Source organism: Syngnathus floridae, chromosome 5 (assembly GCF_059516105.1).
Source record: "Syngnathus floridae isolate MCC-2025c chromosome 5, RoL_Sflo_1.0, whole genome shotgun sequence".
NCBI classification, from domain to species: Eukaryota; Metazoa; Chordata; class Actinopteri; order Syngnathiformes; family Syngnathidae; genus Syngnathus; species Syngnathus floridae.
The window spans coordinates 8,891,404-8,907,766 of NC_142417.1; the positions used below are offsets into that span (position 1 = coordinate 8,891,404).

Here is a 16,363-nt window from a genome sequence, read left to right on the forward strand (position 1 = left end):
AAAAAAAAAAAAGATTATTAAATTTAAATGAGTCATCATTATTCAGCCATCTATTTCCAGAACCAAGATTCAAAAATTGAACTTCAAAACTGTGAAGCAGACATGCTAATGACGAGTCATCTTTACTTTCAGGGAGAAATTATAATAACTAACTTGTTGGATACAAATCTGCATTTGATCAACTTTTCTCTGTTTATTGTTCTCTGCAACAATCAACTGTACAAAAAATAATTATGACAGGAATGTAAACATAGTGAAATGTGACTTGTAAAGCATCAATGAAAATGACCTCCAATGATACCTCTTGGACTGCTCAAATAACTCCAATATGGCCATACAGTACATACATGCATCATATAGATAAATAGGAAGCACAAAAACAAAATGTTGTACAGGGCAAGGAGCCAAATGCATAAAAAATACTCTACTAAATAGAGGCAAGGCCTCCGCCTTGATTATGCAAATATCTCGCAGCTGCAAGGAACATAATAACTCCGGAAATTCAAAGGCAACGCACAGCACGTAATGCTATTGTCTACTACTTGCTTGACAACAGTAACCTTGCTCATCAGGCCCATTTTTGCAGAACAATGTCTGCCTTTTGCAACAATAATGTATTGGGGATGAGCACAGTGCATTGTTTAACTCCAAAATAAGCTGCCTACCCAAGCTGGCAACCCAGGCTTGAAACTAGTTTTAAAATATATAATCAATTCCATATAAAAACACACTACAACTAGTATCATATTTAACAGTAGCAACACTAACAATCCTAAAATAGATAAATATTTATTGCTGTCTTTCTTACTGCTGCGATTGTCCATTTATAGATTTTAAAAAATGTCAGCACTGTAAGAGATGTGATACAGTAATTGTGTTTCTGTAGGACTCAATTATAGGAATGCGCTACTGTGACTGTGTCAAGTCCCTGAGTAAAATGCAATTACACGGAATATTTTCATGATGTTTTATGACATATATTACAGCTATACTGCTTCGTTAACATTCTTGATTTCAGGGTTTTCTCTATAAGGAGCCGGTTATTTGACATGTTGCACATCCATTGGCCAGTTTATGAGGGCTACTCCCAATCCCACTGGCTTTCAATAAATATTTACAATGGGGTGCCATGAATAAAAGGCGTGCAAATGAGTGCACTTTAACGGGTGCCAGCAGAGTGATCTCCTTTCACACACATATCGGCTGTCTTGGAACTAGAATCACAATTAGCCCACTGTGGCTTTCAATACTTGGACGTGAGGGGCTCCATCTCTATCACCAGATCGCGAGGTCGTGGCCCCCGACTTAACTCCACCACCCGTGGGACCACGGTGGACCAGCGGTCTGAAGGGAGGGGGCACACACAGAGAATGGATTTGTTTTTCTCTAATGAATCGCAGTCTGGTGTGGAATGTTCATATACATACATAGTACATATTCTATATATATTTATATATATACACACACACACACACATTCGTATATATACATATTCATGCTTTTGTGCATTCATAGTCATGAAGTGCAGCGACAATCTCACCCCTCCGTAAGGCTCTAACACTTTGTTGAAGGCCATTGGCCTGACAGGTCTCATTCTTGCCCGGGTCCTCATTGATTATTGCCAGGTTTTGATTCCAATGGCACCAGTTCACCTCATCCACTCTGTTAAAATATGTGTGGTCTTTGTAAGCTTTACTTTTTAAACTCCCTGTTTACAGTTTCCATTCAACATTTTTTGGAAAAATTACTATGAAATGTCAAATACCTAAAGCACAATCGTCGGTCAGGTGTTCCATCCCAGTTCTTGCCTACGGTAACCATCTCACCAACTCGAAATGACTTGCGAATACAAACTGGGAATGAGCGTTCGATGTCCAAGATGGTTGTTGCCCACTGCAAACAGACACAATATTATTTTTTTCATTGAAATACCTGGAAGTTAACATTGTTACAGTACTTTACAACACTTATTTTGTTTAGCACAATAGTTCTGATAATATAATGTTACAATAGGTTCAATATATTCATTTTCATCATTATCTTCATAAATTAAATTTGCTGACAATATATTCTTTTGAGGCATGTGATGTCCATTTCAATTCACGTGTATGTTAGAAAATATTTTTCCATAGCTAGAAAAGGGCTACCTTAAAAGAGTCTATTTGAAGCTCATAGATGGTGCAGAACACGAGAAAAAAATTAACAGTATGCATGGATAATTGAAAAAGTTACATGTGTGACTGCAACTCTTTCACTTTTATTGTAAGAATCAACTGACCTGTAGCTTCCAGATTTTTTTGCTCTCCTTGGACACCTGACCCACCGTCTCCCCCATCAAGGCAATCAACATGTTGAGTAGCAGCACAAAGGTGAGGATGATGTAGGTCACTAAGAGAATGAGGAAAACTGCAGGGTATTGAGCACTGTGGATCATGTCCAATTCTCCCATCCCGATGGTCAGCTTAAAGAGGTCCAGTAAGAAGGTACTGAAGGTGTCAGGGTCCCTGCACTTGGGGTACGTTGGGCAGTCTCCATCACAGTCCGTGCCCGGGGGAGGGCACACACTGAGGAGCGATACAAGAGCTGTGTAGGGTTAGAACACACGTTTATTTATTTACAATTTGTTTTCATATTGTATGAACGATACTCAATAGTGTATGATATTTAAGATCAATACAAGAAACATATTAAAAAAAAGAATGATTTCATTATGGTAGAAAATATGCTAAAACTCAAATAGCTTTCAGGTTCATGTTGGTCTCACCTGATGCATAGCCAATCATGAAGAGAACGTACACCAGTAGAAACCTAAACAGGTCTTTGAAAAGAATCTGGGAATCAAGCACAAACACGTCATAATTGTATTACAGTCGTATTTGAGGTTTGATAAATACTTCATTTTCTCTGCATGGTTCATGAATATCAATGCACCTTCTGTATCATGATGCTGTAGGTACCAGTGAGCTTGAGGCCTCTGGTAAAGTAAAGTGTGTTCATCCAGCCCAGGACGAGAGCAAAGACCATCACAGACACATAAGCCTCAATGCCAGACAAGTAGAGAGCAGCTGTGACTATGATCAGTATCGAGTAGATGAAACTGAAAGGACACAGAAGAAAAAAACAAGAGTGTCAAGGAAAGCGCTTGCGGTGCTAAACTCTGACACATTACTTGCTAGGCGAAGGAATGTACAAAGGTGTTCAACATTCAGTGCCCTTTGTTTTAATCACGGCTTTAATTAAAGATGTAAACTTGAAAACATGGCAGGGAGGAGGTAAACTAGACGATTCAATTAAGAGGAAGCAGAATTTGCCGCGGGTGAAAATTCACAAGATGTGAGGAAGAGTGCTTGCTGTGTGGGAGGTAGTGCGAGACTTACTACAGCAGTTGAAAGGATCCATCAATAAATAACGACTTCACCCCAGGGCACTTCTTCAAGAAGAGGTCCTTAATCTGCAATGAGTTGAAGACACATTTCCATAAATGCAACAACAAACACTCATTAAAGACGCAAGTGAGCAACCAGCCATTAAATATTTGACTTGAACTCACGTTGGTTAGGAGGAAAAAGATTCCCGATGCTAATGTGATGACCTCTCCTGCCATCCGCAAGTAGTCACTGGATGTTGTGTAAGGATACGGGGGCTACAACATAAACGGCATGATCAGAAGGATATTTAGAAGCATTCAAGGAGATAAAATCAGAGTATAGCATACAAAATATATTTGGTACATCTACAAAATATTATGAGATCTAACCATAACGTGTACATGATGAATTAAATAACCTGATTTTATGACAGTATAGTGGTCGGGGATTGGCAACTGGAGGCTGCACACTGTAGGTGGTCCCAATTTTTAAAATGACATTTTTGTCAGACATCACATTAGGATTTAGGCGGATTAAAAATTGTGCCCCCCTTCCATTATTTGTTGTCCATGTCTGGTATAGTTTGTGAGTGCATTTGATGTTGACTCACAGTTTCTAGTACCCACCGTTCCCTGTGTCGGGTGGTAATAAGCCACCAGAGTGAAGATGATCATGGTGAAGAGGTAGGAAACTACGTTGATGTAAAAGGTCACAGCTGCAAACTTCTGCCACTTGGCCCTCAGCAGTTCGTTGATGGGCTCCACTGCTAGCATCTCGTGACGGATCTGATGAAGGGACATTGTCATCTGACTTTTTAATACGGTGGACTAGGAAGAAACTATTTTTATTCATAGATTAATGCGTCTTTTTTACGTTTTATTTTTTTTACCTCACTACGACTGTTGTAAACAAGGATCTCAAGCACAGATGGTTCCCCTCCACAAGTGTCCAACGAAGACAGATCATAAAGGGACGAGTACACTGGTCCATAAGCCCAGTCCTTAAACTTGCGTGACAGATGCCGGACGTCCTCATCTTTGATCTCACGTCGGATGATGTGTTGAAAAACCTGTGAAATAGAATTAATGATTTTATGCAAGATTTCATGTTGTCATTGCATATTGCAAGTCTTCATCAAAAACACTTGATAACAAAAACATTTGATATTCAAATGAGTGGGCAAATATATATTTTTTTATATCATGTGGTGATAATGAGGGGCACCATTTGGAATATCGTGGGTAAAAAAGAAAAAAAGTGCAACTGCCTCACACTCAAGCCACACGCACGTGTAAACAAGTGCAGTGCAGCTCAGTTTTTGACTCAGCGACATCACGGCTAGCGAAATGCTTTTGGCAGAACATTTAACGTGGTAAATCTTTTGTAATGGGGGGAAAAACAAGAGCAATAACAAGGCAACATTAAGTGGCATTTAAGCAGCCTCACATTGGCACATCTGATGGCACAAAACAATAAAGTTAATGTTTTCATAGCATCGCATAATAATTCTTACTATTTAAACTTTTAGTGTTGCACCTGTCTGCATTCTACATTTCAGAAAACAGACGACAAATTATTGACGTCCCACTTTCCAAAAAAGAACGATTAAATACCGTATGTTGTCGCTTTTCTTAAAATGTCATTAAATGTGTTTCTGTTCACACAAGTATTTAACAGTTTGTTTTGCATTTTATCCCCTTACTGTAAAATATGTTAGATAAACCGTGACCTACATGTGAGCTACATACTAAACCGTGATTTCAACACTTCTATCGATTCTACATTTCTGTAGTTTTACTGTTCCACCATTACAACCGGCCTCCTGAGTGCAGCCATAAATAAAATATGGCCCGTAATGATAACAAGCTTGACAAATCTGCCCTAACCCAAATCCAATCTCAAATTAGAACTACATAGAGTGATTCTGTTGTTGTTTTCACTGGATTGTACCGATGCTAAAAATAAGTACTGTAAAGTTATGCGAGTATGAAAAGTGCAATTATGGAATTTACAAATAGTCACCAGCTTATTGCAAGCAATGAGCATTCCATTGTTGGGTGGGAAGCTCCTAAGTTGAATTTGTAAAATTGTTGTTCTTGGTTGCTATTTTCCATCCATCTTACCCCAATCTTGCCCAGTTTGGCCGCCATCATAAGAGGAGACATGCCATCATTATTGAGCACCCTCTCCAGGCTGCAGTCTGGATACAGTTTGGCGCTCTTGATCAGAAGCAGGTCATACATCTTGGTGAGGAAGCGAGTGTTGTCCTTAGTGTTGTCCGCAATGTGCACCAGGGCGTGCAGGACCGTGTTGCCACGGGAATCTTGGCGCCGCAGGTCGGCCTTCTTGTGGGGATTCTCGGTCAGGTAGTGCACAATGTTTGGCTGGTTGGTGCATGCGGCCAGTGAGAGAGGAAGCTCACCTGTGGGAGCCAGAAGGGAAAATTGTCAATTCCCTAGGGAGGACAGCAATTTGCTTGATAAAGCAGCTAATGAATGCAAGAGTTAATTAGGAACTGTTGCTGGCTTCTTTCGGGATGTGTTTGCGAAGCATACTAAACATGGATCAAAGATTGGACTCTAATCCCTGCTATGAAAACAGCACAATTAGCAGTTGTTGGAGGGAAGGTTGCAATGGGGCCAGAGTGCAAAAAGCAGCTGCAGAAAATGAGCCGTTGCTATGGGTGACAGATTACTTTGTCACCTCAGATAGAAACGCTCCTCTTCATGGATTTGCACGGATGCACGCTGAGTGTTAGCGTGAGTCGAAATCCCATTAGCCATCAGCCCTGCCAGGTTCCTGTTCACCTCGCCGCAAAGCTCCGCAGCAAATTACTCACACTGTGCACGGACACGCTGGGATTTGGGAATGACAACCGTGCTACGTGCAAATAGAAATCATCTCCTCTGTGATGGCTGACGAGTAAAATGTGCGTTTACAATCAAATGCGAACATGCCTTTATATTGAGTAGACGGGACCAAAATCAAGGAAGCCACAAATTACATTGATTTCAGTGCTACATGGAAATATTTAATCCATCCTGTTTTGTTTTTTTAATAATAATGAGAAAGAGCTGTTGTAAATATTTCATCTACTGTAGTTTCTTCATTAGGTGCTTTTTATTTCATTTAGTTTCATTGTCAAATCAAAAATAGTGACATAACAGAGATACATACATTTTATCAAATCCTACTCAAATTCTGAGAAAATACTTTATACTTTATTTTTGAAATATCAAATGAACAAAATACTGGAGAGGATTAACTGAGGCTATAGGGTTGGCCATAACACTACCCCTTTCCCCAAAATGTGTATTTATATATAATTGACAATAAATAAATAAAGTTAATTTCCTTTTGGTGCATTTCAGAAGCTGTACTGAGTTCAGGAATTGAATTAGTACTTTTGCCACCTCTGCTTGTAAGTGAGCCACATCTACCAACAGAGGGTAGTGTTGCGTTTTACTCTAAGTGAAATAGTGCCTTTCAACAGATGTTTGTTTTCCACGACAGAACACAGACACCTTTCTTCTGATGCAACTTGAACACGTGCCATGCTGTACACACATACACATGTGTCTGTAGAGCATTGCAGAACTGCCTTCAAGAAACCCTGAAAAGTGGAGACTCAGTCGAAGACACTAGCACTTTCTGAATTGGCCAGTTTAAAAGGGGGAGTAGTAAAAAAGTGTCACTCTTTCTCTGCCAAGAACCTGTAACAAGGTACTTCTCCGTCTTGGCAGCTGCTTGAAATGCATTGAGAGTGGGGAAAAAAGTGACTGGTAAAGCTGCAGACACGGCGCATCATTACCTCTGCGTAATTTTCCTCAACACTGCTCCTTGTCTACAGTCTTTCATGACTTAAAGAAGAATCTGAGGTTTAATAGAGTGCAGTTAGAGACAAAGAGGCACAGTTTAAAGTAGGCACTTAGGTTATTACCAAAGTAGAAGTAGCCCCCCTCATCCCTGGGCTGGAAAAAGCGTCCTCTGGCCTGTGCGTGAACATCGGCTCCTTTCTCCACAAGTAATTCCACATATTGCTTACACCGACGCTCGATGGCAATGTGGAGCGCCGTCTGGCCTGACCAAAACAAATTTAGAATAAAGAATTATTCAAATAGAATAAAGTGTTTGTGAAAATGACTTTCAAGCTGTGTGAGCAAACTCTTTCAATCATGCAAATGCAAGTGGTGGAGACCTTTAGGGCAGATGTCAAACAAAGGTGAGTGAGAGCTGCAAAGTGTTTCTATGGAAACAAGTGTTTCGGCGTTGTCACATAAACTTAACAGTTTTTCTGAACCAGACACAAACAAAAAGTTTAATTAACCTCCCGGTGACTTTAAGTCTGTGCAGAGAATGGAAAAAGTCAGGTACTCAAAAGAGCAACATTTCTACAGCTGTAAACAGTCACCAAGCACATTTGCACTGTAAATACTGACACTGTACATTCCTTTTTCTCACAATAGGACCTCACCCTCCACTCTAAACATTGGTAGCTTCGACACAAGGAAGGAGAACTCAACTTAGATTGAAAAATGAGCCATCGTCATACATACCTCTGTAGTAGACATCCCTGAAAGGTGTGTTGACAAACTCTCTCAGGCTTCCCGTCTTCTCCGCTATGTCCAACAGCAGCGGGATGGTGTCGTTCTGCCCGCTGTAGAGGTTCAACAGAGCTTTAGGAAGACACGTCTTGCCAGTGGATGGCTCTAATGGGGAAATGACAGTAAAACAAAGAATGTCGGAAGGTTATTGGAACAAATAAATGAACACATTTGTGGACTGGAGATGCAGAACTCCCCTCAAATGACTAGTTTGTCACATTGTTGGTCTACAGTGGCCCCCCACACTGTCTCACTTATTTTTACAGTCAACAGGTTAAATTGAAGAGAAGTAATCTAGTCAGGTCTCTATTTTTAGCCTCCTTCTAAATAGTCTGAGTCCTCCAGTAGGCCACACTTTGCTGTGATTTTTCCTTGCTCCGTGTTATAAGTCCTGAGCATACACAGGAAGCTTTTCTTGCGACTCCCCACGCTAGAACAAAGTCTATGACATCAGCGCCCTTTCCCGGTCAAATCTATCTGGGTCAAAGAACAGCAAAATCCCAGAGGATCAACGGGAAACAGAAAGTCAACAAGGTGGAGATTACAATAGGTTCTGCTTGGATAGCGAAATGCACAGCCTTTGCTAGCTCTGTTTAAACACATCCTGAGAATGCAGACACTCCCGGTCCTACCTTTGAACTCCTCATCCGTCAGCCTCTTGTCGTTTTTTTGCAAGTACTCCAACAGGCCCTCCAAGGCTTCAGGATCCCCACGTGACACGCATTCAAAGAGGACGGAGCGGTTGAATACTTTCATAACCTTTGGGGGGTCCTCACTCGGACCGTCCACGTTGGATGTCTCGGTTTTACTATGAAGGTACACAAAGTACAATTGTCATGTATCATCTGCAAGATGCTTCAATTTGATATACACAAACATGAGCACAGAAGAATCTGAGAATTGTGACCACAACCCCATCAAGCAAAACACAAACTGGAAATCGGGTCTTCTCGCAAGTCCAACATGACTTTCACTAATTTTTCTTCTGGAAGAATAAACAATTCCCACAGAAAGGAACCAACTCCACAGGTTCTTCCATTTTCACTTCAGGTCCATTTTCTGTGTTCTAATGCTTTTGCCCATGTAGTGTAGAGCTCTGTGCATGAGCAAGGAAAGTGCAGGGTGGAGGTAGTTATCCAAATATTACCTCAACGGCAACGGAAGGCACCAACAACATGCGCTCTGTTAGATTACTGAAAGAGGCCCACAGTGTATGTATGTGAGCTCACACTTTATGTGGCACACCTCTGTCCACAGCACTTGGAATATTTTTAGATTAAACTTTTCCAATGAAAGAAAATGTATTCGGTCTGTTGCTGTAATTTTAAATGGTGTCTATAAGGTGATGGTATCGTTTAGCAAAGTGCCTGCTCACCCTCTGGGCAGCTTCTTCCTGCGTCGTTTCTGGTTGCTCGTGTTCCTGTAGGTGCCATAGTCAAAAAGGGAGTCCATGGGTGCTTTCTTTGGGCCTGGAACCACATTTGATTCATATATGGTGGATTCCAGGAGATCCATGGGGTTGGAAATGCCCTTGAAAGCACCTTGGAACTTCATCCGCAGGTTTTGTCTCCCATCCACAGGTTGTCCGGACTGAACCAGTTCCTGGGCTGAATTCTGGCTGGTGTCCTGAGTAGATGGGGATCCATCTGCACTCTCAAACAATTCCGAGAACTCTGACAAGAACTGCCCTTCGGTCTCAGCCTGAGCGAGATCGCCATCGCCGGGATCGATCGAGAGGGCTGTGCTGGCTGAGGTGGTGTCGGTCTTGGACAAGGCGAGGTGGCACCTTCTCAGGAGGGTCGTTGCAGAGCGACCCTGGAATTACAAACGTCACACTTCACAACATAAAAGGACTTAAGCAATAGCTGAGACAAACAGAAAAGGACGGTGCCAAAAATTTAAAACACTGCTGATTTTCAAAACACTAATCTCAAATAAAGAATGATTTTATTTTGTACAAATTACTTCAGCTTTGGTTGTGACACTTTTTAAAAAAAATTTTATACTGCATTGCATTCAGGGCTTGCGTACCTCATTCATCCCTTTTCTCACAACAGTGTGGTAAATTCCTCTTCAGGGGGAGTGGAAATGATGCTGAAGCATGGGTTCAACCTAAAAAATACAAACGGAGTTACTGCAAACCCACTCTAACATTTATGCATGCTTTAAAAAAAAAAAAACATCTGACCACCATGAAATAAAAAGTGGTTTGTGTCTGCCGTTTGGAAATTTGGAAAACAGACGCCAAAGCCAATAAGGTGACTGTTGCGTTTGCTCTGTGATTGGTCAGAGAGCCCATCAGGCAGAATCACACCACCTGCACGTTCAAATGCATGACAGGTTTGCACTAAACCGTAAATAATCTTCCATTTCCAAGTCACTGTGGGAACATAAACATACATGTCGCTGATATGGTCCCTACGAACGTTTATACAACATGTCAACCCTTAAAGCATCCTCTCAAAACCTGCGTTGGCTCATGTCAATGCAATCTTATCTAAGCACTGAAAGGGAACAAGACAAACACAAGAGGGGTGTTGCGGGGGGTTCTGGCTCTGAGGGACAGCTATGACTCACACACTGGCTTATCATTCCGTTACACTTCATTTCACATTGGAGAGTGAACACACACTCAAAAAAGATGATGACCTTAATATAGTTTCACAAAAGTTTAAAGTTATGAGAAGATTAATGGAGGTGTCTGGGGGCACTTCTGTACAGACCAGCTGTCTGATTTGATGGATCAGATGCTCTGAAATTTCTAGTCTCACAAAAGTAATAAAGATTCTAAAAGCCCCTGTGACTCACGGTGGCCTAAAAAGCAGTATTTTCAATCTGGAGTATTGAAGTGATGGGGTACAATGTTTTTTTTTTTTTCCACAGGCCCCCAAATCCATGACACTGCTCTCCCACACACATATTGCAGGTACAGTGCTGAACTGTGGATCTTCTCTTGTGACAATTTTGGCATTAACAGGATAACATGCTCCACTGATGGTTTTTCTTTTCATATTAAAAACACAGTTTCTTAATTTAAAGAAAATAGCAAACAGAATAAAAATAACTAAATGTATTTCTTCTGCTCCTTGACACTAAAGTTGTTTTTAAAAAAAAATCGATGTACATATAATAAGAGGCCCTAGTATTAAAAAGCATGAAGTCTTTACCTTAATCTGCAAGGCTGGTTTTATTTCTTTGCCTTCTCAGTCCTTCTTCATCATTTCCAGTTTTTCTTCACCAGTTGAATTTTAGTCTCTCTTCAACTTTTGACTTTCAGGTGACATAAAGCGCTTCAAGAGAGATGGCCGAACCCGCCGGTAAAACGCAGCACAACCACGCACGGTTCATGCTGGGATTTAGGGTGGAGTTGTCATTTACTAACTTGGCTCCAAAGTTGGAACTGACGCGGCAGTAAAACATGCAGCACCATACATTACCGCAAGGGGGAGACTCTTAATCGTGAACAGAGAATGAGAGGAGGATACACATTTTACAAATAATACAAGTACAAACTTGGAAAGGGTAAAATGAACTTCGTATTTACAAAAAAGAAAAAACTAAGATAGCTAAACTGAAAAATATTTTTATAGGGTTTTGCTCTTCTATTATAATTCCTAGGAATGTTGTCTAAGTGATAATTTGAAAATGTAAATATTTTGATAAAATGTTATGTTATTTTTCTATATAACCTACTGAGTTAAATGATTGTCAATTACTGTGATGAAATCGATGCTAAAGAATCACCACAAAAGTGAAATGCACACGGAAAAACAAATAAAATGTTGCATGTTTTGTTTATTGTACTATAGTGGGATGCTTGTTATCAAACATATGACATGCTTTTGCCCAACCACATTATGAATTAAATACAGCAGCAATTCGAGGTTTTGGAGATTTACTAAAACAATTAACGCCCATGTTGAGCATATTTATTATAGATAAGGAGGAAAATGAAAATGGAATGATGCATCTCAAGGGGACATACTTTTTAAGCAATAAACAAAACAAAACAGATCATTGTAAATTCAGGTAATCAAAGTCTTGTGGCTAACAATAGCTTGGACAGCTTGCCATCATGTCAACTGTCTACATTAAAAGTACAAATACACAAAAGTGTACAGACACCTGTGGTACATTTGTCATAACTAAAATTGCTAACAAAACACATCAGAGAAGGATTTAGGATTAGTTCACGCTCAAACTCTGTAGTCAACATCAGCATTCATTTTATTGTACAGCTCATATACTGCATCGACTGTGGCAGAGAAGTTGATCAGGAATTTTTTTACCTTTTCCAAACATTCTTCTTCCTTCACTTCCCGGCCTTTGGAGAGGGCCTTCAGGAAGTCCGATCTGTATGGGGCAGCGAACAAAGCTGCCTAGACGCAAACACAAATGTCAGATGTATAAAACACAACTCAGGCCTCCTATGTGGACTTGTCATGTTCTCTCGTGCTTGCACGGGTTCACTCCAGATTATTCGGCCATGTTCCAAAAGCATGCATATTAAGTGAGCCCTCTAAATTATCAATAGGCACATGTGATAGTCAGCAAGATTGTGCTCCAGCTCAAGGTCCCGCACAAGAGCTTTCGAAAAGATGTCTGGGTGATGATGTACTGTTCTTTTACAGCACGCCAGAACTCACCCTGAAAAGCTGCTGAAGCCACCAGCTATGGTATCGCTTCAACGCCAGTTCATATGCTTTGGTCACATTGACTCGAATGAGGTTCGGGTTGTTTTCATCCTTTTCACCATCAAGCAGACTTTGAAGGAACACTTGGATAAAGCGTAGACCCCTTGGGATACGGAAGGGGATTATGATCACACACTACAGTACACAGAAATATGTCACACGTGTAATTTGGACTTGCAAACCTTTTCAGCCACATGAGTGCTAGTGTGGCTCCAACTTTGGGCCATTGGGATCCATACATTTCCTTTTCAACCTCCAAAATCTGTTGAAGGGTTCTAAAGCGTCCTGGGTTGGTGTCATAGACTGCCTTGATTTTCTAAACATTTGATCACAAATATTTTGTTATGATGTGACAAATATATCGTTGCTGTCGAGTGGATAATGCTCATTAAATAACAGAGCCATATGGGGATTGACCAACAGTATCAATTTGTGATAAAACTGAATAATTATGAATGGAGAAGATATTGTTTATGTATGATACAAAATAATACACAGAAACAAAGGGGGGCAAGATTTTTATGGTCGACTAACTTTGCTGCTTTAGATGTCGTATTTGTGATTCATTCACAAGGGTGTCACATATGTACATAAATAATCACAATCCAAGTGCCCATACCTCACAGCAGTGATTTGTGATCACCAACTTTACATCTTTACACGCTATGATCTTCTGCATGGACTCACTGACTTTCTGCTTCAAAGTGTGTGTATGTATTGTAGTATGAGTAAGAAAATATGACTCCCTGCCATAAAGTACAGTATGACTGTGGTAGAAATACATTAGCGTTGAATATATTACATTTGCTTACATTTATTAAATCACTTGTACTTACTGTAATATTCGTTAATATGTCAGACTTGATGGGTGCAAAGATAGTCGGGCCAAGGCAGTCTGGGGACACATATTATCCAAAACTTTAGAGAACTGAACTTGCACTTTGCATTCATTCCAAAAGTATCACAAAAGAATAACAGTATTCCATGAAATGATGTGTTATTTCTGCATACTTCATTGAACAACCAGGATGAAGTTTTTTTTCTTAATTTACCTTGTCCATTTCAAAAATATAATGTTATAATTAGTTATCAACAATCAACAAATTCAAATAAAATGTATAGTATGGTATCGTGCAAGCACAGTCCTCAGAATGGCGCCACTGTAGTGTCTCTTTTCATGGACCCATTAGTACAGTATTATCATGAGTTGTTTGTTAATTAGCCTACTAGACGAGTGGAGTATTTGGTGTCAGGAAAGTGAACAATGAGATCTGTGGACCCACATGGTGCTTTCTCAACTCACAGGCACCTGTCAACAATACTTTCCGTTTTGTTCATGAAGGCACATCTTGTTTGGGAATTGCAGCAGAATTTGACCTAATTTTTCCAATAAGTCAACAAGCTTCAGAGCAATTTTGCAAATGTGCTGCTTTGCATGTTAAAAAAAAAAGGCAAAGGAATGAATGAAAAAGCTGAGTTTGGCCCAAATGCCTTAAACCTTTATCAGAGAACCCACATTTGCGGTATAATCTCTCAAAACAAAGGAGAAATTCGTTCCAGACAGTGCCAGTCACATCCTCATTTCATGACTGAGTGGGCCCGTAATGGGTCATGACCAAAACATTTCTGGGTCATTAAAAAGAATGAGGGACAGTGTTCAATATTGACATCCGATTTGGTTCTTCTAAAAGGTCTCACATAACAATTTCTAAAGAGAACCTTTGACATATTAATACAGAATGAAGTGGCACAAAGATGCCCTGCACAGATGAATGGGCAAGCGGAACATAATACCATACTAATCATTTTCACAACTTCAAATCCAGGGCAGGGAATTAAATTATGCATGATAAAACAAATGGTGAAAGCTTGATGAAGAGAAATCCGATCCAAAGAATTTGGTTGAAAAAAACAAACCAGTTTATTTGTAACGATTGAACAAATCAACCAATTAGATGATTTTATCAATTCCAAACAGTTTGAAGCATTTAAAAACCAAAATGACTTTTTATCATCACACTGTCAATTAACATCCTCCACTCCAGTATCTAAAATTCATAGACAGAATAAAGGATATTTTTCTAATTTGGGCACAGACTCAACAAAATTGCCTGATATCAAAAGTTAAACCTGCATGATATCATACTTACCAAAGAATGGTGGAAGGTAAGTGGCAGCCTCAAGAAAAGGTCTGGTTTCCACTTGTCTGTCAGCAGGCAGTGGTCTGAACTGGTGCTCCAGTAGCAGAGCCATAGTGTCTTGTCTGCACTTGTCCACTCAGAGGTGATGTATCAGACTGACAGAGTTTCAGTGACCTCCATGAGACTGGGTGACACACGCGCACGCGCACGCACAGAAAATTTGAATTCTGTTAGTTCACTTATCTTTGGGCTGTCTGGCTTTCCGTAGTAGCGTGGGGGCGAGTAACCAGGAAGTGGAGTTTGAATCAAACGGTGAAAACCCGGATGACATCGGTAAAGTCTTTTTAGTTGTTCTTGCGTTTTACTACAAACCCGTGGCCAAAGTGAACTTATTAGAAAATGCCTATCAGGCGTTTTTAGATCTAAATGTTTATTAAAATATACTTTCTGCGTGTTTTGTTAATTATGCTAACGGTTGTATACAAACGAAACAGAAGCTACGTGACGTAGATGGAGCAAGGAAAGAGGATGGCTGTAGCATTTGTCGTTTAATCAGTGTGTCTTTGCAGGTCCATGGCTCTGCCGGCCTTCTCCACATATAGGTCTCATCGGTATCGGAACCTTGGCATACAGCTGGCCTGGAAGAGGGAGCAACAATGCCGGAGGCAGGAGCAGTGCGCCCTCGATGCTAAGTACTTCAGGGACCTGAGTGTCATCAACCATTTCCACTCCGAGTGGACCTCCCGGCACTACTTCGAGCACAGGTAAACAGCACACAACAAATGATATTTGCTTGCATTGATTTTTTTTAAAATGTATATGAACGACCCAAATTAGCTGGTGATCAGTAATATAAAAACATGATAACATCAAAACGTGTTATCATTAGACTATTTCAATAGAGTATCTTATATAAGTGCACAATTTGCAAACGTGGAATCCTGGGGGAAATAACTCATGTATGTACTTTGCCAGCATGGCAGCATATTCTAAACAGAAGATAGAGGAAGACAAAATAAACAATCTGGAACAGCGCAGGATGCGACTCAAGCACATGCTTGAAGAGGAGCAAAAACAAATAGAGGCAGAGCTGGATCTTGTGGTACCTCACAGATGTGCAATGATGAGAAGAAAATCAGATGCTACATACTCGATGAAAGAAGAGCGGAGAAAAAAGGTAGATTCAATCAATTATTAGAAGCATATTTCCTTTCGGCCTGCGTGTTATGCTTATTGTTATTGTCTTTTACTCCTAGCTAGCACAGGAGCTTCTGAAGGAGCACCGTAAGAGAAGCAACCCTGAATTGCAACAGGTAGACAATTTGATTTAAAAAAATAATAAGTTAGACAATGCTTGTTACACTGGCTTAAAGATGTATTCTGTCCAGGGGCTGAAGTTTCTTTCTGCATTTGATTTGTTCACAGGTTGAGACGGCCTCAGAGCAACATCAGATTGTCAATCCGTTGCAAAGGCCATTGACTGAAATGAAACAGGTAGGAAATCCAGCCATAATATCAGTTTTCTTGTCAATTATGAGCTCAGTTTCAAATCTTAA

The 16,363-nt window shown here is 40.3% G+C and overlaps 3 protein-coding genes across 5 annotated transcripts in view; 1 reads left to right on the forward strand and 2 right to left on the reverse strand.

The window, feature by feature from the left end:
• trpv4 (transient receptor potential cation channel, subfamily V, member 4) lies at window positions 1-11,318 on the reverse strand. Its single transcript, XM_088374963.1, has 17 exons — window positions 11,140-11,318; window positions 10,004-10,084; window positions 9,348-9,787; window positions 8,605-8,780; window positions 7,925-8,077; window positions 7,309-7,449; window positions 5,492-5,790; window positions 4,258-4,437; window positions 3,995-4,153; window positions 3,551-3,643; window positions 3,378-3,451; window positions 2,932-3,097; window positions 2,765-2,831; window positions 2,279-2,583; window positions 1,766-1,893; window positions 1,541-1,662; window positions 1-1,344 (listed from the first exon to the last, which is right to left on the reverse strand). Exons 2-17 carry the CDS (start codon window positions 10,010-10,012, stop codon window positions 1,244-1,246), a joined length of 2,613 nt encoding a protein of 870 aa, XP_088231089.1. The 5' UTR covers window positions 10,013-10,084; window positions 11,140-11,318; the 3' UTR covers window positions 1-1,243.
• Window positions 9,993-16,363, forward strand: part of tchp (trichoplein, keratin filament binding) — an 8,453-nt gene continuing 2,082 nt past the window's right edge. Inside the window, exons 1-6 of one of the 2 annotated variants that reach the window (XM_088374974.1) lie at window positions 9,993-10,898; window positions 11,250-15,140; window positions 15,377-15,571; window positions 15,783-15,984; window positions 16,064-16,120; window positions 16,233-16,301. In XM_088374974.1, the coding sequence (XP_088231100.1) occupies window positions 15,381-15,571; window positions 15,783-15,984; window positions 16,064-16,120; window positions 16,233-16,301 (519 nt within the window). In that variant the 5' untranslated portion in view covers window positions 9,993-10,898; window positions 11,250-15,140; window positions 15,377-15,380. Of the gene's footprint in view, window positions 15,141-15,376; window positions 15,572-15,782; window positions 15,985-16,063; window positions 16,121-16,232; window positions 16,302-16,363 lie in introns of both variants that reach the window. The other variant, XM_088374973.1, reaches the window with a different exon arrangement.
• Window positions 11,728-15,116, reverse strand: gltpa (glycolipid transfer protein a). Of its 2 annotated transcripts, none has more exons than XM_088374976.1 (5): window positions 14,817-15,116; window positions 13,479-13,561; window positions 12,849-12,982; window positions 12,619-12,769; window positions 11,728-12,351 (listed from the first exon to the last, which is right to left on the reverse strand). In XM_088374976.1, the coding sequence occupies exons 1-5, from the start codon at window positions 14,917-14,919 to the stop codon at window positions 12,169-12,171; spliced, it is 654 nt and encodes a 217-aa protein (XP_088231102.1). In that variant the 5' UTR covers window positions 14,920-15,116; the 3' UTR covers window positions 11,728-12,168. The 2 variants fall into 2 exon arrangements, with proteins under 2 accessions (XP_088231102.1, XP_088231101.1); XM_088374975.1 differs by having other exon boundaries at window positions 11,736-12,351; window positions 13,503-13,561.

Coding starts and splice junctions, on each gene's coding strand:
- trpv4 (XM_088374963.1), bottom strand. Junction 8,781..9,347: donor AGGAAGAAGCTGCCCAGAGG/GTGAGCAGGCAC, acceptor GTACCTTCATAG/TAAAACCGAGACATCCAACG. Junction 7,450..7,924: donor CAGGGATGTCTACTACAGAG/GTATGTATGACG, acceptor TGTTTTGGTCAG/GCCAGACGGCGCTCCACATT.
- gltpa (XM_088374976.1), bottom strand. CDS start 14,919: ATGGCTCTGCTACTGGAGCACCAGTTCAGACCACTGCCTGCTGACAGA. Junction 13,562..14,816: donor TTACCTTCCACCATTCTTTG/GTAAGTATGATA, acceptor ATGTGTCCCCAG/ACTGCCTTGGCCCGACTATC. Junction 12,770..12,848: donor GCACTCATGTGGCTGAAAAG/GTTTGCAAGTCC, acceptor CCGTATCCCAAG/GGGTCTACGCTTTATCCAAG.